This window comes from Aotus nancymaae, unplaced genomic scaffold (assembly GCF_030222135.1).
Source record: "Aotus nancymaae isolate 86718 unplaced genomic scaffold, 86718_ANA_hifiasm-v0.15.2.pri h1tg000138l, whole genome shotgun sequence".
In the NCBI taxonomy this organism is placed as follows: Eukaryota; Metazoa; Chordata; class Mammalia; order Primates; family Aotidae; genus Aotus; species Aotus nancymaae.
The window spans coordinates 1,218,861-1,246,145 of NW_026988553.1; the positions used below are offsets into that span (position 1 = coordinate 1,218,861).

Sequence of the window (27,285 nt, forward strand, 5' to 3'; positions counted from 1 at the left end):
TGCAAAGAACAGAATTCTTGGATGACACCACCAGCTGCTTTATTGAGAATCCCCACCACAATTTTCTCTTCATATGACCTATCTGTACTAATATCTGTGGTGCCAGCAGAGTGTGAAGGGAGAAGTCAACTAAGGTTTAATTGAGGATAGGGAGGCAAGCCAAGTATTGAATTATTTGTCATGGGACAAAAATAAGGGTAGGGTACTCCTGAAATGGGGTATATACTTTATATGTGAATAGGTGGAGAAAGCAGGGCATAGATAGATTTGACTAAATGTAGGGTGGCAAGAGTAGGAAATTCATATGAGAAAAGACCACTCCTTAGAACATAGCTACAAGGCCCTGCCGTAGGAAAGCTCCAGTTTATTTTCTTTAGTCTATTGCATCCTCTTTCACATTTACCTTTGCAAGAACTATACTTACCATGTCAGTATCTGACACAGGGCCAAAACTGGTCACGTAGATGTCAGTCTTCACCTCAGTCACTGCATCTAAGTGAAAGAAAGTAGAAAAGCAGAATGTCAGGAAAGGCTTTTGTCTTAGAAAGAGTCCAGTGCAGTACTCTGAATGACAGCCAACTTACCACTTCTGAGAAAGGAAGACCCCTCAAAAACTTCTCATCTGTGCTATTTCTTCACAGGAAACATCCTGGGTATAGATTCAAAGTCTATCCCTTTAGCAACAAAGCTTAGATAGGGCCCTTAGGGATCCCTGACATTCACAAGAGCTGAGCTCTCACACTGGGCTTACCCTTACATGTAGTAGGTTACAAATGTTGCAATATCCAACACTTTTCCACTTCTAGGAACATAGGATGATTGTGCTTCCACTCCCCTACCTTTTTGAAGTAGGGAAGGGTAATATGAATGGTTCTGGATGTGGGAGAAAGTAATATGTGTCTCTCATGGCTGGAACAATTAATGTCTAATGCAAGATCCTCCATGCCATGATGATCATAAAAACACACATTGATACAGTGCTACAATAATATTGAAAATGTCTGGAATGACAAGCTAATATATGGAGGACCACTGCCCTGGAGAGTTGCCTGGATCCACAATAGACTGCATGAATGAGAAATAAATTTTTATTGTGTTAAGTGTCTCATATTTGCAGATAACTGATATCATTTGATACACTCTTTACATCTATTTTCCTTCACTGTAACCATTTGTTTTACTTTTCTATCTTCCTTCCTAACCCAGGGGCTTCTGAAAGATTTATTACTCAGATGTTGCTCACTAAACATTAAGTTTTGCATGAATGGATTAATCTTATCACATATCACATATTTGCCATATTGGAAATTAATACTGTCTTAGTCCATTCAGGCTGTTACAATAAAATACCTTAGACTGGGTAATTTATAAAGAACATAAATTCATTGCTCACAGTTCTGGAGTCTGGGAAGTCTAAGATCAAGGCACCATCAGGTTCAGTGTCTGGTGAGGGTCCATTCCTCATAAATGTTGCCTTCTATATCCTCACATGATGGAAAGGGCTAAGGAGCTTGCTCAAGCCTCTTTTATAAGAGCATACCTCAAATGGAGCATGAGCTAAGGCAGGCTACTCCCGTCTGGCAAAGCCATTCCAGCCTACCAAACACCTCAAGATTACAGTAAGCCAAACAAGTCTCACTCCAGCCCAGTATACTTGACCCTAATTGAGCATACTAGTAACACACCTAATAGGAGTAAAGCCCAAACAAGAGTTGATGTATGTCTATAATAGAGCTGGCTACTGCAGTTCATGGTGCTATTTATTTTCTCTCATGGAATGGTAGTGAATGCATCTACTCCATCTGCCCCATATTAGCTGTACTCATTCAGACCTGAGTTTTGGCACAAATGTATTTTAGCTCTTGTTCATTTCCCACTTTCCAGAACCATTCCTTAGGCTTAATATATTGTGCCCATATTCAGGCACTTACATGTTCAATATACTCAAGGCCACTGCACTCATCCATAAACATTCCATTTTCAGAACAGACTTTGAGTATCATTTAATAATAATCCAGACTATAATCAATTCACCAAAAGACACAATTTACTCCCAAGCTTAATCAGCAAATAACATGTCTCTGAAACTAGAGCTGTGTTTTAAATAGCTGGGCTTACATGTAGAGCAGATGATTATTTGGAGCTATTTCTGTACTTGAAGAAGAAGACACAAAACTTCAGAACACAGAATATGCCCCCTTAAGGTTTCTCCTTTCAGACACATTGCCAGGCTCATTTGCTAAAGAAGCAAATGCCCGTATACCTACTGTATGACATAATGATCTCCAATTATCCTATCCCCAAATACATAAAATAAAATAAATTCATTAATGGAAAAGACCATGATTATATTTGAATCCTGCGGGGATCACTCCAGGATAGAGACCCCTAAGTGTCTCTGCCATAATGGAGTTTGAGCCCAGACACATTTCTCCCCCTCTGGAGGCAGTCGAGCTGAGGAAAAGAAGGAACTGAAAGAAGTTTGATTTTGCAGAGGTCTAGTTCTGGTTCACTGATCTAACAGCTTGGCTGGGTGAAGGCTGTGTGGTTTCACTGTGCATTGTATTTCTTGAAGTTTCTGTTCTGGGCTAGTTTTTATGACTCTGTTACCAGGTACTCACTGAACCTTATGACTATTTATATGACATTTGAAATTGTTACCTCTAAGATTTATACCTTGGTTTGACTGTTGTAAGATGTGATCTTGTTTCTGTGTTTTTGATTATCGGATAAGTAGAAAAGGTCACCTGTTTGTTTTATGACTTCTTGATCAATCTTTATGACAGTTGATTGTATGCTTCTCCTTTTACTAGTTTTATCTTGAATCCCAGGCTTGCAATGTTGTGACTTTCCCTTCTCCTTTGTTGTAGTAACCTCACTAAGTAACCTGACATCAGCCACCGCAGGCTAAAGGGTATATAATGAGACCCTGTACACAAAATAAATTGCTGACTTGGGCAGTCCTCATCAGTCCTCCAGACCCCATTCTGTTCTATCTCTCTTTTCTTCCACACACTCTCTCTTCCAGGTATTGGGACCCTCTTGCTGGTCAAGAGACCCCCGGCAGATGTGCCATTCTCACGGACCACAACAGAATCCAATATGTCAGGCAAAAACATTCCAGATACAGAACAATTTTCTACATTAATATAGTTGTTAAAATTGTAAGATAGTCATGCAGACTTCCAATGTCCTATAGAAAAGAAGAGAGATAGTGGGAAACGTCTACAAAATTTATAGGTGACATGGTTTGGCTCTGTGCCCCCACCCTAATCTCACCTTGAATTGGAATCCCCATAATCCCCACATATCAAGCCAGGACCAGGTGGAGGTAATTGAATTGTGGGGATGGTTTCCCCCATGTATGCTGGCTGATTGAGAATACTGCCAGCCTACAGTTCGAGAGTAAAATGACAAAGTGCCCAAGACAGAAGGCACTGAGGGGACAGGTATAAGAAATTTTGTTTGTGAACTTTTTTTAAGTGAGGCAAAATGGGAAAATGATACCACAGAGGGAAAGACAAAAGAGAGAAGTGAATGCACAAGATCTTTGTGCTCAATCAAAAACTAAAAACAAGAAGAAAAGAAATCAAAGCCTGTGGAATCAAAAGAAGAACCTATCAATTATTTCCCATCCAGAGTTTTCCCATATCTATTCTATGGGTAAGGCTCTGTTCTAGGCCCTGGAAGGGAAAAGAGAAATTAATAGGACATAGTTTCTGTCTTCAAGTAGCTTGCTGAGGAAGAGTAAGAAAAAGGGGGACAGAACAGAGAAGCATGTTACTGCCCATTTTGTAGCCAGAGATCCTTCTTTTAGAAACTGTTTCCAAATTCCATTATATTGGACTAAATACGTGGTTGTTTGCACGACAGGAGAGACTCTACTCATTGCCTTGCCTTGTTCCTCCACTTCCAGGATGAAGTCTTCCAGATTGTTGACTATAGCTTAAGCCAAAGGATTTCAAAGGGAAAAACAGACACAGTTGTATTTGACAAAAATCCAACTGGAGAATCTCTCTGGAGCTTGACTAAACCATTGATGCTAACTATGTCATTTGAGGGGCATAAGGGTAATATCTTCATACTCAAAAAGTTATTCCTAGGGTGTATCTTCAGTATCTTCTGCTGTTATTTACTCTTCTTATGTTTTCAGAAATAAGGACCATCTGGGGATTCTAAATGTCCATCATGACATGAAGACACTATTCCTATTACCTGAAAGTTAATGTTAAGTTACTTATGTATTATTGCTACCAGGAAAATGTAGATAGAATTCTATCTTTTCATCCCTGACCTTGGGTATATTCCAGGTGTCTAGACCCAGGTCTTCTTCAACAGTGGTTGGTAGCTCTCTGCTTCTCCACACTAATGGGATCCAAGAAAAAGAATGGTCCATAGAGGAGTTATAGCAGGAAGGTGTTATAGTAGTAGAATATTTGTGGTAATAGGTAGGTCTCATATCCATTAAAAGGAGACTGTAAAAGAGAACTGCAGAAAATTTATTTATAGAAATGGCAAACAATTGCAAAAGCTATTATTGTAAGGGTGAGTTTAAAAATGAATTTTCTGTTCTTGTGTCAAATCAAGAAAGACACTAAAATGTGGAAATGTTGATGGTGGGTGAGAGGGTGAGGGCCTATAAATGTGTGGCAAGGTAGAAGATGGGATGTGATGTGAGTTATACTCAGCAGATAAATCAGCTCAAAGCTCATTAGCAAGATGATTAATTACTGGCATTATTGATTTGAGAGAAGACTCTACTGTAGCTAGCTATGCTATGACATATATATGCAATATTTTTTTTTTTTTTGAAGAAAGAAAGAAAGAGAAAGAGAAAGGGGGAGAGAGAACAGGAGTCTTGCTCTATTGCCCAGGCTGGAATGCAATCTAAAAATAGGTATTAAAAACCTCTTTTGTGCTGATAATTGTGCTTAACAGTGGAGACAGGAAGGAATAAGGGAAGAAAATAACAAACAGCCAACCAATATTTCATTTAAGTCTGTGAAATGCTATGCAAATGCTGAAGAGTGATTTACTTCCAATTATGTGGTCACTTTCAAAATAGGTGTAATGTGATACTGAGAAAAATGTATGTTCTGTGGACCTGGGGTGAAGAATTCTATAAATATTCACTGAGTTTACTTGTTCCAGGTCTGAGTTCAAATCATAGATGTCCTTGTTAATTTTCTATCTTGTTGATCCGTCGAATATTAACAACGTGGTGTCAAAGTCTCCCGCTATTATTCTGCGGGAGTCCAAGTCTCTTTATAAGTCATTAAGAACTTGTCTTATGTATCTGGGTGTTCCTATATTGGGTGCATATATATTTATGATCATTGACTCCTGTTGTTGCATTGATCCTTTTACCATTATGTAATGTCCTTCTTTATTTCTTTTAGTCTTTGTTACTATTAAAGTCTATCTTTTTTTTTTTTTTTGCTCTCCATTTGATTGGTAAGTCTTCCACCAACCCTTTGTCTTGAGTCTTAGTGTGTCCTTGCTTATGAGATGGATCTGGATACAGCGTACCGATGTGTTTTGACTTTTTATTAAATTTGCCTGTCTGTGTCTTTGATTGGGGCATTTAATCCATTTAAATTTAGGATTAATATTGATATTTGTGAGTTTAATATTGTCGTTTAATGCTAGCTGGCTATTTTTCCCATTAGTTGATATAGATCCTTCATTATGGAGATACTCTTTACCTTTTGGTAAGTTTTTGGGATGACTGATACTAGTTGTTCCTTTCTGTGTATACTGCTTCTTTCAGAAGCTCTTGTAAAGCAGGCCTGGTGGTGATGAAATCTCTGAGTGCTTGCTTGTTCACAAAAAAATTTATTTTTCCTTCACTTATGAAGCTTAGTTTGGCTGGATATGAGATTCTGGGTTGAAAATTCTTTTCTTTGAGGATATTGAATATTGACCCCCATTCTCTTCTAGTTTGTAAGGTTTCTGCTGAGAGATCTGCTGTGAGTCTGATAGGCTTCCCTTTATGGGTAACCTGACCTTTCTCTCTAGCTGCCCTTAGAATTTTCTCCTTTATTTCAACTCTGGTGAATCTAATGATTGTGTGTCTTGGGGTTGCTCTACTTGACGAATATCTCTGTTGTGTTCTCTGTATTACCTGGAGTTGAGTATTGTCCTGCCTTACTAGGTTAGGAAAGTTTTCCTGAATAATATCCTGAAGAATATTTTCCAGCTTGGATTCATTCTCTTCATGACATTCAGGTACACCTATCAAACGTAGATTAGGTCTTTTCACATAGTCCCATATTTCTTGGAGACTTTGCTCATTCCTTTTTACTCTTTCTTCTCTAATCTTATCTTCTCATTTCATTAAGTTGGTCTTCGACCTCTGATATCCTTTCTTCTGCTTGATCAATTCGACTGTTAAAACCTATGCATACTTCATGGAGTTCTCATATTGTATTCTTCAGTTCCATTAATTCACTTATATTCCTCTCTAAATTGTCTATTCTCATTAGGATTTCATCAAACCTTTTTTCAAGGTTCTTAGTTTCCTTACATTGGGCTAGAACATGTTCTTTTAACTCACAGAAGTTTCTTATTATCCAACTTCTGAAACCTAATTCTGTTAATGGAATGCACTCGTTCTCCATCAGGCCTTGTTCCCTTGTTGATGAAGAACTGTGATCCCCTGTAGAGGGAGAGACATTCTGATTTTGGGTATTCTCAGCCTTTTTACACCGGTTTCTTCCCGTCATTGTAAATTTATCCACCTGTCATCTTTGTAATTACCGACTTTCAAATTAGGTCTCTGAGTGGACGTCCAACTTGTTGATTCCCAGCGCCGGAATCTGAGCAACCCACTGCACAGCCAAAACAGTGGCATTAAGATTTATGGTGCTTTTCTGCCTGGGAATCTCCGATCGGGCTTCCTTCTTGAATCCCTTTTTCAATCAGCTGAATAGGCGACTCTGCCTTCCCAGAGCTCCAAACGTTGACCATAAGGGGACCCAGTCCTGTTTACTCTGCACTGGGAACCGCCGCACTGGGGTGCTGGCAAAACCACTGTGCCGGCCACAAGAGTCATGCTGGCAACCCATGGGGCTCCTCTGCTGGGAATCTCCTGGTCCGTGAGCAATAAAAATTTGTCTGAAAGTGTGGCGTCCTCTCATTCTCTGCACTTTCACTGGGAGCTACAATCCTGAGCTGCTAGTAATCGGCCATCTTGGATCTCTCTCCCATATGCAATATTTTATATGTTCCAGAATCTTCTCTGGCATATGGTTGAATAAAATGGATGATTCAAGGTGGAGAATGAGAAGGAAAAGATAAGAAAACATCTTCCTGTCACTTCAGCAAGCAGGACCTCACATACAGTTAAAGCAATGATTCCCAAATTTGGCTATATATTAGACTCACATGTGGAGCTTTTAAATCTTCTTATTGTCCTACTTCCACCCCAGTCTGGTTAAATCAGAACAACTGTGGCTAGAGTACAAGAATCAGTACTTTTTTAATATGGTAAAATACAGGGAATCAATGTTTTTTAAAGATCATAAGGCGATTACAATATGCATCAAAATCAGTGCACAAAATCAAATTTGGTGCATCAAAAGCTGAGCACCACTGTATTGAAGTCTCATTGGCTTCATTGGGAGTGCTCAGGGCCCTCGGAAAAGACTGTTGTCAATTACTTCCTTGATCAGTCCTCAGGCATCTGCTCAGTCTAATTCCAGATCCAAACCTACTCTATGGAGATTGATATTAGGCATTAATTTAATTGGACCTCTTGGGCAGAAAGTGAAACAAAGTAGTAACAAAATACTGCAGTCTTTTTGTTGCTATGTACTATCCCTCTCCACCAACTGTGATTTATGAATGTTTCTCCATTTTCCTAGTTAGGTGTTTGTGCAAGAGAACCCCTCTCACAGTTTTCAGTAACAAATATTGGGGTTATACAAAGTACACAAACCTTCATATCAGACATGCTGAGTTCCTTTCCTCCCTGTCCTTCTCTAACCTCTCCTCTCTTCTCCTCACCACTCTTCTCCTCTCCATCAAAAACTAAAATAAAAGTTTAAAAGTTTCTCAAACATTTAATCATAGAATTGCTACATAACCCCACAATTCCACTCCGAGGTATAAAACCTGAAAACAGGTGTTCAAACAAAAGCTTATACATAAGTGTTTATAGCAATACAATTTACATTAGTCAAAAGATGGAAGCAGCTCAAATGTTTATGAATGAAAAAACAGATAAAGAAATTGTGGTTTATCCGTACAATGGAATATTATTCATTCATAAAAAAGAATGGCATAGTGATATATGTACTGATACATGGATGTACCTCCAATATTCACACTATATCAAGGAAAGCAGGCACAAAAGGCCACATATTGTATGATTCCATCTACAAGAAATATTCAGAATAGGTGAGTGCATAGAGAATGCAAATTCATGATTGTCAGTGGCTGAGAAGAGGAGAAACAGGGGTAAACTGCTTAATGCATGACAGGTTTTACTTTGGAAGGATGGAAATAATTTGGAACTAGACAGAAGTTGTGGTAGCCTAACACTGTGAAAATGTACTAAATGCCACTGAATTGTTCCTTTAAAATGGTTACCTTTTTACATTATGTGAATTTCACCTCGATAAATGATTTAAAACAAATAAAGTCAACTCTTCTCTTTTCTTCTTCTTTTTTGAAATGGAGTTTTGCTCTTGTCACCAGGCTGAAATGCAATGGCTCGATCTCGGCTCACTGAAACCTCTGACTTCCAGGTTCAAGCAATTCTCCTGCCTTAGCCTCCTGAGAGTAGTTGGGATTACAGGCACCTGCCACCACACCCAGCTAATTTTTTTAGTTTTAGTAGAGACGGGGTTTCACCATATTGGTCAGGCTAGTCTCAGACTCCTGACCTCAGGTGATCCACCCACCTCACCTCCAAAAGTGCTGGGATTACAGGTATAAGCCACCACACCAGGCCAAAGTCAACTCTTAGTCATCTTAATGTCCTTGTCTCCATCAACCACTACCAAATTGTTTGGAGTGGGATATCATTCAGTGTTGCTTTCATACCCATTCCCAGCATGGTTTTTTGTTTGTTTAATCTGTCTTACTTTTATTTTTTACTTTATTTTGAATGTCAGCTCTAGTACAAGTAGCAGTAGGGGATCGGTAAACACCCTGGACTCAAATTGAAGAGGCCAATGTACTATTGCTTGAACTTGGAAATTGTCCTCTCTGCTATGAGCCTGCGTTTCACCATCTGTAACCTTCTCATTTTCTCAGCAATGTTTTGAGAACACAATATTACATAAAAGTAAGGACTAAATGGATGTGAAACTGCCCTGCTATACAGAATTCATGAAAGGTAATAAGGATCCTGGGAATCTCTTTGTTTTTTCTTCCAATTAAAGAAAGAATTCCTTCTGCACTAGTAGCAGCTTATAAATGAGCAATATGTTATCAGATACACTCTTTTCTTCACATTCTTTGAATCAACTTTTGTAATGAGAGGATTACATTGTAATTGCCTTCTGTTAAAAAATATTAACATCAACCTTTTCTCTAATCATGCCTGGGTGCTTAACACTGCTTACATTTACTCTGGTCTTTTTTAAGGAAGCTAAAACACAGATCTACCTGAGCATAAAATCTGCATTCTGAGAAAATGGAACAAAGAAACTCTTAAGAGACCAAGGATATGTTTGTTTCCCTTAACATAATTCAAACAGCTTAGCTTTGGAAACTAGCTCTTTGTCTCGTTGAGCTACCACTTCTAATTTATAAGATTTTAAGAAAAAATGTTGTCTTATCCATCCTTTCATCCCCAGAGCACTTAGCAGAGTATCTGCCTTATAAAAGGGACTAAATAAAATGAATCAATTAATAATTTAATCCATCGACATCCCTGTGGATCTTATAAAGCTCATTTATTTGTTGATGGAATCAGACAACAGAGAGGCTGGAAAATTATCCCAATTCCAAAGAGAATGTTCTTACTTTAACTATGCTGTGTAACTATCAACACCTTGGGAAGATAGGCTTAACTGGTTACATAGAATACTTTCTTTATTAAGGCTAATATCAATTGGCAGTAAAATTCTGGGTCAGATTGGTAAACAAAAAAAATAAGCTTTGGAAAAAGAGATAATTACTAGCAGGTGCTGCCATGGATTCACAAAAAACAAATTATGTCAAACCTGACTTTTATGGAAAACAAAATTGCCACAATTTCACATCGGAGATAAGTTGTTGATATTGTGTATCTGAATTTCATCAAGGCACTGACAGACTGTTTCATGTGTCCATTACACTACATTGTTCTGTCAAATATCTTATTAATATGACTTTTCAGTTATCTTATTAATATGGCTTCTCTCTTCATAATTCATAGAAGAGAGAATACCTACAGTCACTAATTCATTCCCTGTGTTCCTTTTTCTGGTGGAGAATGAAAAGTATTTCTCAAAAAAAAAAATGCTATGTTAAGATTGCTAATCAGGACAGGTTGTGACATTTCTGTTCACCTTGTGTTTATTATTTCAGTTACAGCAAGCACTTTCCCAAGTACTTTCTTTCCCAGTACTTAGGTGAAAGAAAGGGAAGAAAACAAACTCCCATTTACTGAGCAATATTTGATAGGTTATTTACATAATTTATTTTCTTAATCCTCAGAACAACTTGGCAAGGTATCTCGACCCTTTTTCTACAGATGAGAAAACAGACTTGGGCACGGTAAGAAAGTTCTCCATGATTAGACAACTAGAACAGCTGGCAGAAACAGAACTGGCCTGGTCTGTCTGACTGTAAAAGCCATGTTCTCTGATGAAGACCCTGTTTAAAGGGGCGAAGATCCATGCCAAGCAGAGGCCTGAGTAGACAAAAGCTGCCTTATCATGAGCAGGACACAAGCCCTAGAGTGCTTTGCTTCAACCCACAAGCATCATCTGGCTTCTCATTTTAAAATTTTATGGTCAGAAATTATCTTTGGAGGCTATGGAATTCAAATTTGGCAAGTTTAATCATACTACTTACTGAAAATTTCTTCCTAATGGCATACATTATCCACCCATCACAACTCCCTTTGCACAAGCCAAGTGTAGATCACTAGATGTAGGACAATCATTTGGATAAGAACTGTGAGCTGAGAATTGGCCATTGTTTTTCTTCCTGGGACAATTTTGTGATCCTTGGCATTGCTTACAGGCCAAAGATCTGGGTGTGGTCCTGGTAGAAAGCATCAAAACTATTAGTGCATACATGAGACTGGTATAATAAAACTGAAAAATTGAAAAATTTATAATGTGATGGCAGGCTTTTCTCATATAACATTTGCTGAATTCTTAAGTTGCACAAGAGGCTGAAGAGGCAGGCCAAAAAATCAGAAAAGAAGAACAAAATATCCTATAGCCTTGCAGTGCTTATGAAACAAATACTCATCAGGGAAAGGAGGACTGAAAACAAAACAAAACAAAAGGCATGAGTTGAAAGCCTTAGAAAAGATCTATTATCACGTTTCACCTTAGGCTACAAACCAGTTCTAGGCAAAGAAAGAGGCCAAGTCCATATCTGACAACTGAAAAAAGGACACTGCAGGGAGACAGAGAAACCAGAAGAAAATTAGAGTTCAAATGGGGATTCAAAGAAAAAATTGGAGATTTAAAGGGGTCCCACTCACATGGATAGTCTCTTTCTCAGGCCTCTGAAAAATTTTGAAAATGTTTGAAAGTAGAAGGCTAAAGAGATAAGCTGATAACATCTGAATGGCACAACAATCTCTATTTAAGTGCTAAGGAGAAGAGACTAAAGAGGATCTAGGTTAAAAGACTTGGAGGGCTACAACCTAGGAATATCGAGAATGGGAAGTGAACTGAGTCTTATCAAAACTGAATTCAAGCCTCAACTTAGATCAGTCTCTGAATTGAGTTGATTGCTCTCTTACTTTACTTGCCCATAAGAAGAAAGAAAGGGTGAAATATCCTGGTGGAAGATAACATCATCTGAGTGCTCTTTTGTTCTTTTATTACATAAAACATACAATCAAAATGTACTATACAGTTGTCCCTTGCTATCTGTGGGGGATTGGTTCCAGGACTTCCTGTAGATACCAAAATCTATAGGTGCTCAAGTTCCCTATATAAAATGGCATAGCATTTGCATATAACATATGCACATTCTCCTGTATACTTTAAATCATCTCTAGGTTATTTATAATACCTAATAGAACATAATTGGTATGTAAATAGTTGTTAAACTGTGTTCTTTAGGCAATAATGAGAATAAAATCTATACATGTTTAGTATGGATGCAATTTTTTTCAAATATTTTTAATCCATGGTTGGTTGAATCTACAGATGCAGGCTGGCTGTATACACACACACACACACACACACACACACACACACCCCTATATACACACATATATATAAATTAAATAACAATTTAATTAAACCAATAAAAGACAAGAAACAAGACAAAAAGGAACATGACAAGGTGGGCAAGTAGAAAACAAACATTAAGGTTATATGAACATTTTTTGATAAATTACTTTAAATGTAATTAAGCTAAGTACTGTAAGTAAAAGGCTAAGAATATCAAACTGGATAAAACAACAAAATCCAACTGTCAGAGGCTAAAAAGAGAAACATTTAAATATAAGGACACATAAAGCATGAAAACAAAGGATGGATGAAGATGAACAACGCAAACACTAACTTCACCCCCGCCACTTTCCAAAAAGAAGGGTAACTTGAGTGATTGTAGTCAACATAGACTTTAGGGCAAAAAGCAATACTGAAATAAAGAGGGCTCTTCAAAATCATAAAGGAGCTAATCAGACAAAAAAATCATAATCTATCTATATGCAGTTATTATTATAAATGTATATGAGTAAAAATTGAGACATGCAAAAGGAGAAATATATACATTGCAAATCAGATAAAAATATCATTTGATCTGATTTTAAGATTTTATTTAGATGCGACACTTCATAAATTATATTCAAGTGAATGTTCGTTGTATGTTAATAATTGTGAAACAATTTACAATTTAGAGGAAACAAATTTCTCAATCATATAATGTTACAGAAGATCTGACAAAAATTAACAAAGATGATTGATTGATACACTGCACACTACAATGAGAATATTCACATTATTTTCCACAGTGTGTGGAAAATTACCCAAAACTGACTATATGCTGAACCCTAAATATGTCCTGAAAAATTTTACAAGATTGAAATCATTTAGAGTATATTCTCTTATTATATTAGAATTAGGCTAAAAATAAGAAAAATAATAAGAATAAAATCACCAACTCCCTGAATATTAAACAATACATTTCTAAATAATTCTTGGATCTAAATAAATAAGAAAATTGATTTTTTTACATAAAATACATATAACAATAAGGATACAATATTTTAAAATTTAGCTGGATTTTGATTGCAGTTAAATCACTGTTTAGATGAAATGTATAACTTTTTCTGTATTAGAAAAAGAGAAAAACAAAATAATGAGATTTTATATATATATATTTATATAAAAATATTATTTATATTTATTATATTTATTATGAAAAGTGAAATGAAGACACTGCAGAAAAAGGAAAATGATAGACCAATGTCTGTCATTAAAAGTGATGCAAAATATCAAGGAAAATATTAGTAAATTAAATACAATGATACATAAAGTAATGCATCATGATCAAGTATAGCTTATTTCTGGAGTGCAAGGGTGGTTTATCACTCATAATTTATTTATTTCATGATATAAATGTAATTCACTATAAGAACAGAAAAATGGGAAATAAATCACATGGTAATCTTGATAGGTATAGAAATAAGCATTTAATAAAATGCAGTTTATTCATACATTTCTCAGCAAACTAGGAAGAGAAAAGAACTTCCTTAATCATATAAAAAATTTACAAAGTAAACCTACAACAAATTTCATTATTAATGGTGAAATACTGTAAGCTTTCCACTGAAATAAGAAACAAAACAAGGATAGCTTCTACTACCTCTTCTATTCTACTAGAATTGAAGATGATATAAATTTGTATGCAGAAAATCTAAAAGAAATGATAGACAAATGTTGGAATTAATAAGTCAATACAAATACACTTCTAGATACATGGGCAATATATAAAACCAATCATATCTCTACATAGCTATAACAAATTTTGCTTTATCTTTCTCTTGCCTTAAGCCTCCTAGATTGAATAACAAATTTTTATAATAGCATGAAAAATCATGTCTCAAGGCATAGATCAAGCAAACGAGACCTTGAAAGTAAAAAGGCCAAAACATTACTGAGAGAAATTAAAAGATAAAATAAAGAGGAAAATACTAGTTTATGAATTAGAACATTCAGTGTTACGAAGCTTTTTAAAATTCCTAAAGTTTACTTATATATTCAATACGAAGCCAACCTCAGCAGTTGTTTTTTTCAGAAAATGATAATCTGATTATAAAATTTATCTAGAAATTTAAAGGGCAATGAATGGTCAAGATAATCTTGGAAATAACAAGGCTGGATGATTTATATTACCAGATATCAAACCTATCATAAATATATAGTAATTAAGATAGAAGCCACATCTATCATGAGAATGAAGGTTGGCTTAAACATATGAAAATCAATCATTGTAATTTACCATATCAACACACTAAAAAAAGAAAAATTATATAACTAGCTTAATAGACACAGAAAGAGCAACTGAAGAATTCTGACATTCCTGGCAAAAACTTTTAGCAAACTAGGAGAAGAAGAGAACTTCCCAAACTTAATAAACTGCATCTAGAAAAAACCTACACCTATCATCATATTTAATGGTGAAAGACTGAAAGCTTTCTCCTTAAGATTAGGAACAAGACAATGGTGTCTGTAAGGCCGATCGCCTCACCAGGAGCTCAGACAACCCCCACACCGGGAGCTTGGACACGTCCACCCCCATCGCACAGCCTAGCCCTCCCTTAAAGAACCCTGCCAAAATGCAAAAAAGTCTTGTAGCTCTACCCAATAGCAGTCGAGTCCCATATGCAAACAAAGTCTTGTAACTCTAGCCAATAGCAGCTGAGTCCTGTATGCAAACGAAGTCTTGTAACACTAGCCAATAGCAGTCGAGTCTTGTATGCAAATGAAGTCTTATAACTCTACCCAACAGCAGTCTTGCCTTGCCCACACCCTGCTCTCCCACAACTAATTGAATGCCTCCACTCCCTATAAAACCCCACGTCTGAGAGGAGTCCGTGTGACTTCTCCAGCCCCTCCTGTCAGAACTCAGAACCTTACCCGGGAGCTGAATAAATCCTTCACATTGGATCTTCTTGTGCTGGCCTCAGTTTCTTCATTTTAAACTCAGTGAGAACCCAACAAAACCTTGCAAGTGGTGCCAAAACCCAGGAGGAGTTGTAAGACCTGTCCTGGGGGAAATTGACTCCTCCACACAAAGCCGGACCAGGGAGCTGCCATTCCACCACAAAGTAAGACTTCTGTTGCCCACTACCCCACCCGCTGTCCTTGGGGTGTCCCTGTTTGAAACCGTTGCAACGTCAGGGATTCCTGCCATGAGTCCAGGACTCCGGCTGCCATGAGTCTGGGACTCCGGCTTCTTGCCGTGATTCTGGGACTCCGGCTTAGGACCTGAGTGTTGAGGAGACATCCCTGCACTCTTGTCTTCTTCCCGTGAGGGGTTTCTTAGGGTCAAGATTTTGAGGGAGACATCCCCACTTTCCTGAACCCTCACCAGTGACTGAGGTATGGGTACTCTGAAGCCCCATTAAACGTAAGCAGCCCTGCCTCACGGCAGAGCCAAACCCCCTGGCTTGCACCACCAAAACTTTTATTTTGAACCAGCCCATTGGCATAAAGGCTCCCGTTAATTAAGAAACTGTGTTTCCAGTTTCTTTCTCTCTCTCTCTCTCACCTAAGATGGTGGCCGTTCCCCACTCCTAAGATGGCGGCCGCTTCCCGCTCTTAACTCTATCTCTCTCTCTCTCTTTCTCTTCCTAATCCCTATGTGAGTGAGTGAGTGTGTGAGTTTATGTGTAGTCCCACTGCCTAATGGCTACGAGGCTTGTGTGGGCCTCAACCCGTGGTTCCATGGGGATGTCATAAGACATAATGGTGATTCACCTCTGGACTGAAAAGTTCTGAGGTCACCAGGCCCGGGGGTTATATGGGTACACCTTAGTCAAGACGCCCCTGAAACATCCCTTCGGGGACGTGGCTGGGAAGACATCAGACTGGTCTCCCATCTGGGGGGCACCCACCCTTTGTCCGTCAGTCTTATATGTAGTGCTGTCTTTATTGTGCCCTCTAATTTTCTCATGTGGCAGATAGCCCTAGCCCTGTCTCTTTTTATTTTCTTCCTTATTATACTCATTGCTGCCTATAAATTCTCTCAGCCACCTCCTCTGGGAAAGGAACACTTCTGCCCATGTTGGGTGTAATACCTGTTCCTATCCCTTCCTCACCTCTGACTGCCCCACAAAAGCCAACTATGGGGAATCAGAAGTCCCGCTTAGACCCCAAGTCGCCATTGGGATGCCTAGTCCAAAATCTACCCAAAGTAGGGCTTTCCATAAAAAAGAAAAAGCTGCTCTTCCTTTCTACCATAGCCTGGCCACAGTATCCTCTAGATAACCAGTCTAAGTGGCCTCTGGAGGGCACATTCGACTTTAATATCCTGACAGACTTAGGTAATTTTTGCGAAAAGAACAGTAAATGGTCAGATATCCCCTACGTTCAGGCTTTCTGGTATCTTCGTTCCTGCTCCACCCTCTTCCTCTTCCTTTTCTGACCCCAACACGCCTTGTTACACCTCGGGAGGGCCTGTCTAACCTTCTTCTCTCTAGCCCAGATCTTACCTTTTATGTAAATGGGAGTTCAACAGTGACAGCCGAGGGTTGACAAAAAGCAGTCGATGCAGTAGTCACAGATTCAGCCACCCTCGAGGCATGTCACCTCCCCAATGGACATACAGAATGAGGCCACCTTAACTAACCAACTCAGGCCCTCGAGATGAAGGTGACTGTTAATAATGGTGGTGGTAATGAAAGTAGTAATGATGATGAAGGTATAATGAAGGTAATGATGAAGGTGATGATGTAGGTGATGATGAAAGTGATGGTAAAGGGTAAAGGTGATAATGGAGGTGATGGTGATGATGATGAAGGTGGTGATAAAGGTGATGATGGAAGTGATGGTGATGATGGTAATGGTAGTGATGGTAAAGGTAATGATGCTGAAGGTGGTAATGATAAAGGTTGTAGTAATAATAGTGATGATGATAAGGGTAATAATGAAGGTGCAACAACCCCCAACCTTTCTCTTGGCTAATGCTAGTCGAAGCCATAAACTTCACTAATTGCTTTTATGTGCCTCCCTTAACAAGCCCCCCTTAGCCACAGTTCCCCTCCAGACAGGGTTCAACCTGTCACGATCATCTATGAGACCTGACACCACCCTAATGGGTATCCCGCTGTTCAAGATGCACTCCCGAGATCTCTTTCTCTGCTACAGAACAACCAACAGCTCCAGCTGCAACACAACTGCAAAAGTAAGATCCACCCTTTATGCACCTCCGGGAGGATACTTTTGGTGTAATGGGACCCTAACCAAGGTTATAAATGCCTCCCTTCCCTCCCCCTGTGTACCTGTTACTCTAGTCCCACAGCTGAAGGTATATGGGCAAGCCGAGTTCCTATCCCTCCTTATGCCTCCCCCTGTTCACTGAAACAAATGAGCTGTCTTCCTTCCAATAGTAGTTGGCCTCTCTTTGGCATCCTCTTTAGTAGCTGCTGGAATAGGAAGCAGAGCGATGGGCTACAGTGTCACTTCAGCTGCTCAACTGGAAGACAAGCTCCATGTGGCCGTTGAAGCGTCAGCCATCTCCCTGGCCTCCCTCCACGACAAATCACGTCACTGGCCCAGGTAACTCTCCAAAACCGATGGGCCCTTGACCTACTAACAGCAGAAAAAGGGGATACCTGTCTGTTTCTCCAGGAAGAGTGCTGCTATTACATCAATGAATCAGGCCTAGTAGAGGAGAACATCAACACTCTCCACTGCCTCCAGGAAGACCTCTGTAAAAAGCAAAATACAACAGCCTCACCTCTAAACTGGTGGCATTCTCCCATGCTTACCTGGCTAACCCCTATCATCACTCCTATCATCGTAATCTGTTTGCTATTATTAATGGCCCCTTTCCTTCTCAGGTTCCTACAAGCTCATATGTGAGAAATTGGACAAGTGGCTGTTAACCAAATGCTGCTTCATCCCTACGTCCGATTCTCAGTCGAGGCACCAGCCAACTGACCTGTCCCCCTCACTCCGCCCCTATTCAGCAGGAAGTAGCCAGAAAGAGCGGCACCCTCTATCATCGAAAGGTCAGAATGTAAGGCCAGTCAGCTCGCTGGGAGCTCGGACACCTCACCCCTGGGAGCTCGGATACATCCACCCCCCTCGCACAGCCTAGCCCTCCCTTAAAGAACCCCACCAAAATGCAAAAAAGTCTTGTAGCTATACCCAATGGCAGTCGAGTCCTGTATGCAAACGAAGTCTTGTAACTCTAGCCAATAGTAGCCGAGTCCTGTATGCAAACGAAGTCTTGTAACTCTAGCCAATAGCAGCTGAGTCCTATATGCAAACGAAGTCTTATAACCCTAGCCAATAGCAGTTGAGTCTTGTATGGAAATGAATTCTTGTAACTCTACCAAACAGCAGTCTTGCCTTGCCTTGCCCACACCCTGCTCTCCCACAACCAATAGAACGTCTCCACTCCCTATAAAACCCCACATCTGAGAAGAGTCCGTGTGACTTCTCCGGCCCCTCCTGTCAGACCACAGAACCTCACCCGGGAGCCGAATAAATCCTTCACATTGGATCTTCTTGTGCTGGCCTCAGTTTCTTCCTTTTTAAACTCGGCAAGAACCCAACAAACCTTACAGTGTCTGCTTTCACCATGTCTATCCAACATTATATATGAAGTCTAGTCAGTGCAATAAAGCAAGAAAAAAGAGCACAGGAAGAATTAAAATGGTCTTTCTTCTTATATGACATAATCATTTAAGTATATTATCTGATGAATCTGCAAAAAAAAAAAAGCTACTAGAAGTTTCATGTCTGATATGAAAACATGAGGAACTCTGCAGACCTGCTTCTCAGTGAAACGGAAAGTTATTATTATTTTTCCTTTCTGTGGAGAATGGGTTCTGGCTGTGTTGCCCAGCCTGGTCTCAAACTCCTTGGCTCAAGCTATCTTCATGCCTTTGCCTCCCTAAGTGCTGGAACTACAGGTGTGAGCCACTGGTATAAAATTTATTTTCGTAACAACCAAATAAAGTTTCTGAAAATGGTCCTATGGTCATACATAAATTTTTTTAAAATTTATTCAAGAAAGAATTTATTCAAGAAAATCTACTAAAACTGAGTAAGAAAGCAAGAATCTAGAATATTTAAACCAAGAACGATTCCCACTCCCCCCACCCCCCAGCTCAGTGAAACAGAAACTCTATTCTAGATGGGTGCAACCAAGAGTACCCATCTCTTTTCCCCCATCTCCCAGTTGAAGAGCTAACTTCCTGGGAAAGGCACGATGTCAGCATTTCTCATCCAGGAATAAGCTACCTGTTGCTGAGCTAAATTCTAGGCAACTTTGGCTGAGAGCTTCCTCCTTTCTTGCTCCCAGCCCTCACTTATGGCATGGAGACTCTAACTTGGGCATGGCACTACTGAGAGTACTGTGGCCTCAAGTGCTCTTGATCTGGCTAATGTAGCAGTGGTCCATGCTGGAAAATGCAAGCTGAGAAGACGTGGGACCACTGCCATCACCCCTCTACCAAGCACTCAGCAATTAACATAGGATCGTTTCTCAGAGAAAAGTGTGCCTTGTTCTCACCCCAAGAACTAGAACCATAACTTAGAGATTTTGCCCAAGAGAGAAGCAGACCATAGAAGAGAGAGCATCAGATCATTCCCCAAAGGAACTGACTTCATTTGCAACAAAGTATGGAGAATTTCAAGCCTGGGGTGCTGTAAAAAACAATGGAGACTGTAGTGAAAGGCAATTAGGAGAAAATTCAAAGATCCATTGGACATATAGGCTAAACTGCAGATCAGCTAGTTTGCTGAAGAGAAAATGGGAAAAAGAAAGCTGGAAAGATCCCTACTGTAGTCAGAACAAATATCAAACCTTTAACCTCTGGCACTATTGAAACCTTCAGAGATTTTTTTAAATTTTACTCTTATAGATGTAAGTGTACAAGTGCAGTTGTGTTATATGGATATATTGCATAGTGGCGATGTCTGGACTTTCACTATACCCATCACCAGAAACTGAAAAGATTTTTTTTTTTCAAAGACAGAGTCTCTTTCTGTTTACCCAGGCTGAAGTACAGTGGCACAGTTATGGCTCACTGCCTCTAGTTCTTGAGCTCAAGCAATCCTGCTACCTCAGCCTTTCAAGCAGCTGGGACTGCAGTTGCATGCTACTATGCCCAGTTAATTTTTTTATTGTTTCATATAGACAGGGTCTCACTATGTTGCCGAGGTTGATCTTGAACTTCTAACCTCAAGCGATCCTGCTGCTTTAGCCTCCCAAAGTGTTGGAATTACAGGAGTAAGCCACAGCATCCTGCCAATTTCAAAGTTTTTTGAAGTATATTTTCTTAATCTATTTAACACTGAGGTCCAGGGAAAGGAGAATTATTGGCCCCCAAAAGGGCAGTTACTGAGACCTATGATAAAAGGTTTTTTGTATCCCACCCCACCACAGGCCTTTATTCTTTATATTCCATATCTCCATGCTTTAATTTTTTTTTCCTGCCAATGACACTTATAGTCAAAACTTAGTTATAATAATGGTCCCAAGGAGAATGATTTTAACATAGCCAATGACCAAGTTAATGCTAAGAAACTGTTCCTGCTTCAGCTCACAATGCCTGCACTTCTCCGTATCACTGCCTATTAATATGTAGCTTGGATTGTGTACAATTTAAACCTGTTCCTTGTTCTAATGTAACCAAAAAAATTCCTTTTGGCAGTCAGACAGATATCTTCATTACCAACCATAAGTTTCCAACCGTTGCTTGACAATCATCCCACCCATCCCATAAGTTTAAATGTATAACTTGTCAATGAGCAACGTTTTCCTAAGACAACACACACATCTAGAAATACTTGCTGCCCTTTTGTAAGTTTAGCGAAGTTTCTTAGTGCATATAAAATTCAATAAGACCAGGAAACAAGATGAGTGGAACTGGATCTTTTAGGAACAGCTAATTAATAAAGAGAAAAACACTTTGTTGGCCTCCTAGAAATACCCCAGTTTTATAATCCAGGGTCTCCAGAAGACTGCATTATAATTTTCAGAAGCTGGTTTCAGGAAGAGTTTTAAATATTATGAAGAAAATTATTTTAGGAGTCACAGAATAATATGTCTCAAAGAGATCTCAAGTGGTCCCACAATTCTATTTTAAACTGCTTCAAGAGGAAATTTGTTGGCTATAAGAAACAAGTCAGAGTCATAGATGTCTTCTAATTCCCATTTCAGATGGATTCGGGTTTGATTAATCCACCCATTAAAAAGCTGCAAGGAGAGAGAAACTTCAAGTTACGGTTGCAGAGTGTTTGGTCATGTGGACTCCCCCAAAAATAACACTCAGAATCAAGGCAAAATATTTAAAAAGAACAAATTTACTGGTGCATAATAGATGTACATGGTTTTGGGATACATGTGATAATTTAATATATTTGTATAGTTTGTAAAGATTAAATCAGTGTATTTAGGATCTTCATCACCTTAGATAATGCATCTTTTCTTTGTGCTAGAACTGTTCAAATTTTTTACTCCTAGCTATTTTGAAATAAAAATACATTATTGTAAACTAAAGTCACCCTATTGATTATACTAACACTAAGTCTTATTTTTTCTAACTGTATATTTATACCTAATCTACTTCTCTTCATCTCTCCCTTCCTCCTACCCTTCCAGCCTCTAGTAACCACCAATGTGCTCTCTACCTCTATGGAATCCACTATTTTAAGGCCCACACGTGAGTGAGAACATATGATATTTCTCTTTCTGTGCTTGGCTTACTTAACAAAGACCTCCAGTTCCATTCATGTTACTGCAAATGACAGGAACTTATTACTTTGGTTGGGCATGGTGACTCATCACTGTAATCCCAGCACTTTGGGAGGTTAAGGTGGGAGGATTGTTTGAGCCCAGGAGTTCAAGACCAGCCTGGGCAACACAGTGAGACCCTGTCTCTACAAAAAATAAATAGCAAAATAAATTAGACTGCAGTCCCAGCTATTCAGGAGGCTGCAGCAGAAGGATCCCTTGAGCCCAAGAGATCATGGCTGCAGGGAGCCGTGATCATGCTACTGCACTCCAGCCCAGGCAACAGGCAAGACCCTGTCTCAAAAAAAATTTAAAAACAAACAAAAACAGAAAAAATCTATTTTGTAATATTCCATGGCTGAATAATATTTCATGATGTACATAGGCCACATTTTCTTTATCCATTCATCTGTTAATGGGCACTTAGGTTGATTCCACATTTTGGCTATTATGAATAGTGCTGCAATAAACATGGGAGTACAAATATGTCTTGGATATATTAATTTATTTTGTTTTAGATAGATACCCAGTAGTGCAATTGCTGGATCATATGGCAGCTCTGTTTTTAGTTTTCTGAATAATCTCCACACTGTTCTGCATAGTGCCCATACTGATTTACATTCCACCCAACAGTGTCCAAGCGTTCTCCTTTTACTGTATCATCACCAGCATCTGCTATTGTCCATCTCTTGGATAAAAGCCATTTTAACTGAGTTAAAAACTCTAATTGTAGTTTTGATTTGCATTTCCATGATTGTTAATGATGTTGAGCATTTTTCCATATACCTCTTGGCCATTTGTATGTCTTCTGAGAAATGTCTATTCACATCTTTTGCTCATTTTTAAATTGGATTATTTATTCTTTGCTATTGAGTTTTTTGAAAGCGTTATATATTATAGTTGTTAATCTCTTGTCTGATAGGTAGCCTGCAAATGTTTTCTCTCATTTTGTGGGTGTCTGTTCAGTGTACTGATTGTTTCTTTTGCAGCACAGAAGCCTTTTAACTTGATAGAATCACATTTGTTTATTTTTGCTTTTGCCATCTGTGTTGTTGAGTTCTTGGAAAAATATTATTTGTCCAGACCAACTTCCTGGAGCATTTCTCCAATATTTTTTTTCCAATAGTTTTATAGTTCAGGTCTTAGATTTTAGTATTTAATTTATTTTGATTTTATTATTGTGTATGATGGAGATAGGGGTTGAGTTTCTTTATATTCTTTATATTCCATATCTCTCCACTTTAACTTTTGCATATAGTTATCCAGTTTTCCCAGCATTATGTATTGAAGTGACTGCCCTTTTATCATTGTATGTTCTTGGATCTTTTGTCCAATATAAATTGGCTGTAAATATGTGGATTTATATGTGGGTTTTCTATTCTGTTCCATTTGTTTTTGTATCAGTTTTTAATGCCAGTATGATGCTGTTTGGATTACTACAGTTTTGCAGTTGATTTTGAGATCAAGGAGTGTGATGCCTCAAACTTTGTTGTTTATTTTCAAATTGCTTTGACTATTTGGGGTGTCTTGCCATTTTATGTACATTCAAGGATTTTTCTCCCTATTTCTATGAAGAATGTCATTGGCATATTGGTAGAGATTGCATTGAGTCTGTAGATTGTTTTAGGTAGTATTGTCATTTTAACAATATTAATAAACTCAAATGCACCCAACCAGTCTTCAACAAAGCAAATAAAAGCATAAAGTCTGGAAAGAATACATTATTGTGGTGTAATTTTTTTTTTTTTTTGACATGGAGTCTTGCTCTGTCGCCCAGGCTGGAGTGCAGTGGCATGATCCCAGCTCACTGCAACCTCCGCCTCCCAGATTGAAGCAATTCTCCTGCCTCCGCCTCCCAAGTAGCTGGGATTACAGGCGCGTGCCACAATTCCTGGCTAATTTTTGTATTTTTAGTAGAGACAAGGTTTCACCATGTTGGCCAGGCTGTTCTCGAACTCCTGACCTCAAGTGATCCACCTGCCTCAGCTTCCCAAGGTGCTGGGATTACAGAGGTAAGCCACTGTGCCTGGCCTAGGTTGTAAACTTTTTTTAAATGCTATGACACAGAAGATGGTCTATTTTCATAAATGTTCCAGTACACTTGAAGAGGATGTGTATTTTGTTGCTGTTGACTGGAGTGTTCTATAAATCCCAGTTAGGTCAAGTTGGTTGATAGCGCGGGTCAAGTTTCTGCTTCCCTTACTTATTTTCTGTCTACTTGTTCCATTACCTAATGAGGGCATTGTTGAAATCTCTAGCTATATTATTGACCATCTCTTTCTCTTTTCACTTCTCAGTCTGTACTCCTAGTAATACTATTTGCTCTCATGTCTACTTTTTCTGGTATTAAAATAACTACTCCAACCTTCTTTTAATTAGTGTTAGTATGGTGCATTTTTTCTTATCATTTTATCTTTAACCCACTTGTGGTTTTATATTTAAAGTACATTTCTCTCATGGAGAAATTTTGGATATTGCTGCTTTTTAATCCAATCTGACCACCTTTGCCTTTAAATATGGATGTTTAGATGATTTATACTTAATGTGATTATCTGTGTAGTTAAGTTTAAATCTACAACCTTGCTACTTGTTTTCTGTTTGTTTCAATTCTTTGTTACTTTTTCCCCTTTTTCTGCCTTCCTATGGATTGAATATTTTTTATTCCATTTTTAGATCATTTGTTGCTCTATTAGCTATCATTTTCAAGTTCTATAGTGCACATCCTTACCACAGTTTATCTACAGGTAACATTATCTCACTTTATATGTAATATAAAACTGTTCAACAGTATATTTCCACTTATTTGTGCTTTCTTTGACACACGGTTTCCTTATACATATATTATAAGCTACACAATATATGGTTATTATTTTCGCTTTAAGTATTTACTTATCATTTAATGAGATTTTTAAATGAGGAACTATTTTACATTTACACAGAGTTTCCATTTACACTGCCCTTCCCCTCTTTGCATAGATCCAAATTTCTACCTGGGATCATTTTCCTTGTGCTGACACATTTCTTCCAGTACAGATCTGCTGGTGATGAATCTTTTTAAGTGTTTATAAATTGTTTATTTTGCCTTTATGGGGGTAATTTATTTTATCTGATTATAGAATCCTGGGCTGGCTTTTATTTTTCTTTCATTACTTTAAAGCTATTGCTCCACTACCTTCTAACAAAAAGTCTAGTATCCTAAAGTTTTTCATCTCTATATAATGTCTTCTTTTACTCTATTTGCTTCTCAGATTTTTTTTTTTTATAATTGGTTCTAAGCAATTTTCTCCTTTCTCTTGGTGTAATTTTCTTCATGCTTCTTGTCTTTGGCGTTTGTTGGGGTTCTTGGTTTGGGGAGATTGCAATTTTAATCAAAGTTAGAATTGTCTAATTTTTTTATTTCAATACCTTTTGGGGTACAAGTGTTTTTGGTTACATGGATGAATTACACAGTGGTGAATTCTGAGATTTTAGTGCACCTATCAACTGAGTAGTGTACATTGTACTCAATATGTAGTTTTTTATCCCATACCTCCCACTCAACCTCCCACTTCTGAGTCTCCAAAGTCCACTCTGTCTGCCTTTGTGTGATCAGAGCTTAGCTCCTACTTATAAGTGAGAACATATAGTATTTGGTTTTCCATTCCTTAGTTATTTCACCTAGAATAATGGCCTCCAGCACCATCCACCCAAGTTACCACAAGGACATTATTCCACTCGTTTTTATAGCCAAGTAGTATTCCACAGTGTGTATATATCACATTTTCTTTTTCCACTCATTAATCGATGGGCACTTAGGTTGGTTCCATATCTTTGCAATTGTGAATTGGGCTGCAATAAATATATGTGTGCATGTGTCTTTTTAATATAATGACTTCTTTTCCTTTTAATAGATATCAGGTAGTGGGGTTATTGGATGAAACAGTAGATGTACTTTTAGTTTTTTTAAGGAATCTCCATACTGTTTCCCACAGAGGTTGTACTAATGTACATGCCCACTAGCAGTGTATAAACGTTCCCCTTTCACCATATCCATGACAACATCTGTTGACTTTCTTTCTTTTTTTTTTTTTTTGACAGAGTCTTGCTCTGTGCCCAGGTTGAGTGCAGTGGCATGATCTAGGCTCACTGCAACCTCCCCCTCCCAGATTCAAGCAATTCTCCTACCTCAGCCTCTCGAGTAACTGGTAATACAGAGACGCACCACCATGCCCAGCTAATTTTTTTTTGTATTTTTAGTAGAGCTGGGGTTTCACCATGTTGGCCAGGATGGTGGAAACTGGTTGGTGAAAATGCAAGTTATTCTAAATCCTGATGTTTTACCCACTGTTTCCAGTGGTCCTTTCCTCATCTCTCAGTTGTGAAGTAAGCAATACGTAAGTGAAAACTTGTGAAGCACCCTCTAATGTCTCTCTGTCTCTCTCTTCTCTTTCTTTCTTTCTCTCTACAACTTTTTACTCTCCAAGCAGCTCCATCTTCTCTGTCTTATGAATTAATCACCTTGGCCTCCCCAATTCCTCAACTTTTTCTCTACTGAAGGAGTCCACCAGACATAATTTGGGTTCACCTCCCTGCACTGTAGCCTAAAAATTTTATCCAGGCAGTTAAGCATCAGCAATCATAGAACTGAACTTGTTTGTTTTCTTCCTTTTAGGAATAAATATCCTGTGTTGCCTTTGTTTGATTTCTGAAAAACACTATATATTTGTTCATTTCTTTGTAGTTAGTTTAAGATGAGAGGGTAAATCTGGTCCTTATTACTTCATGTTAGACAGAAGTAAAAATATATACTCATATTTTCCACAGGTACTGAAACTCCACATATCTATGGCTGAACTATTTTCTATCTCTTCTTTCCATATTCTTTGTTCCAACTCCAAATCCAAAAGAAACAAAACAAAATTGCACCATTCTCCCTCCAGTGTTCCCTATTTTAGAAAATAGCACCACCCAATTATATAAGCCAGAAACCTAGAAGTTTTCCCTTTTTTCTCCTTTTTCTAACCCCCAATCTAAGCAGTCACCTAATTCTCTCCATTCTCACAGTCATTATTTTCATCCTAGAACATTGCAATTAATTTGTGACTGATCTGTCTTCCTTCAATACTGCCCTACTCCAATCCATTATTTATATAAAAGCAGGTGTTACATAGCCTTAGTCTAAAAACAAAACACAATTTAAAA

At 38.4% G+C, this 27,285-nt stretch overlaps 1 protein-coding gene across 3 annotated transcripts in view; it reads right to left on the reverse strand.

The window, feature by feature from the left end:
* GABRA3 (gamma-aminobutyric acid type A receptor subunit alpha3) overlaps nt 1-27,285 on the reverse strand; it is a 240,400-nt gene that overhangs the window by 105,362 nt on the left and 107,753 nt on the right. For all 3 annotated transcript variants that reach the window (XM_021674574.2, XM_064371487.1, XM_064371486.1), the window contains exon 4: nt 425-492. In XM_021674574.2, the coding sequence (XP_021530249.1) occupies nt 425-492 (68 nt within the window). The remainder of the gene's footprint in view (nt 1-424; nt 493-27,285) is intronic.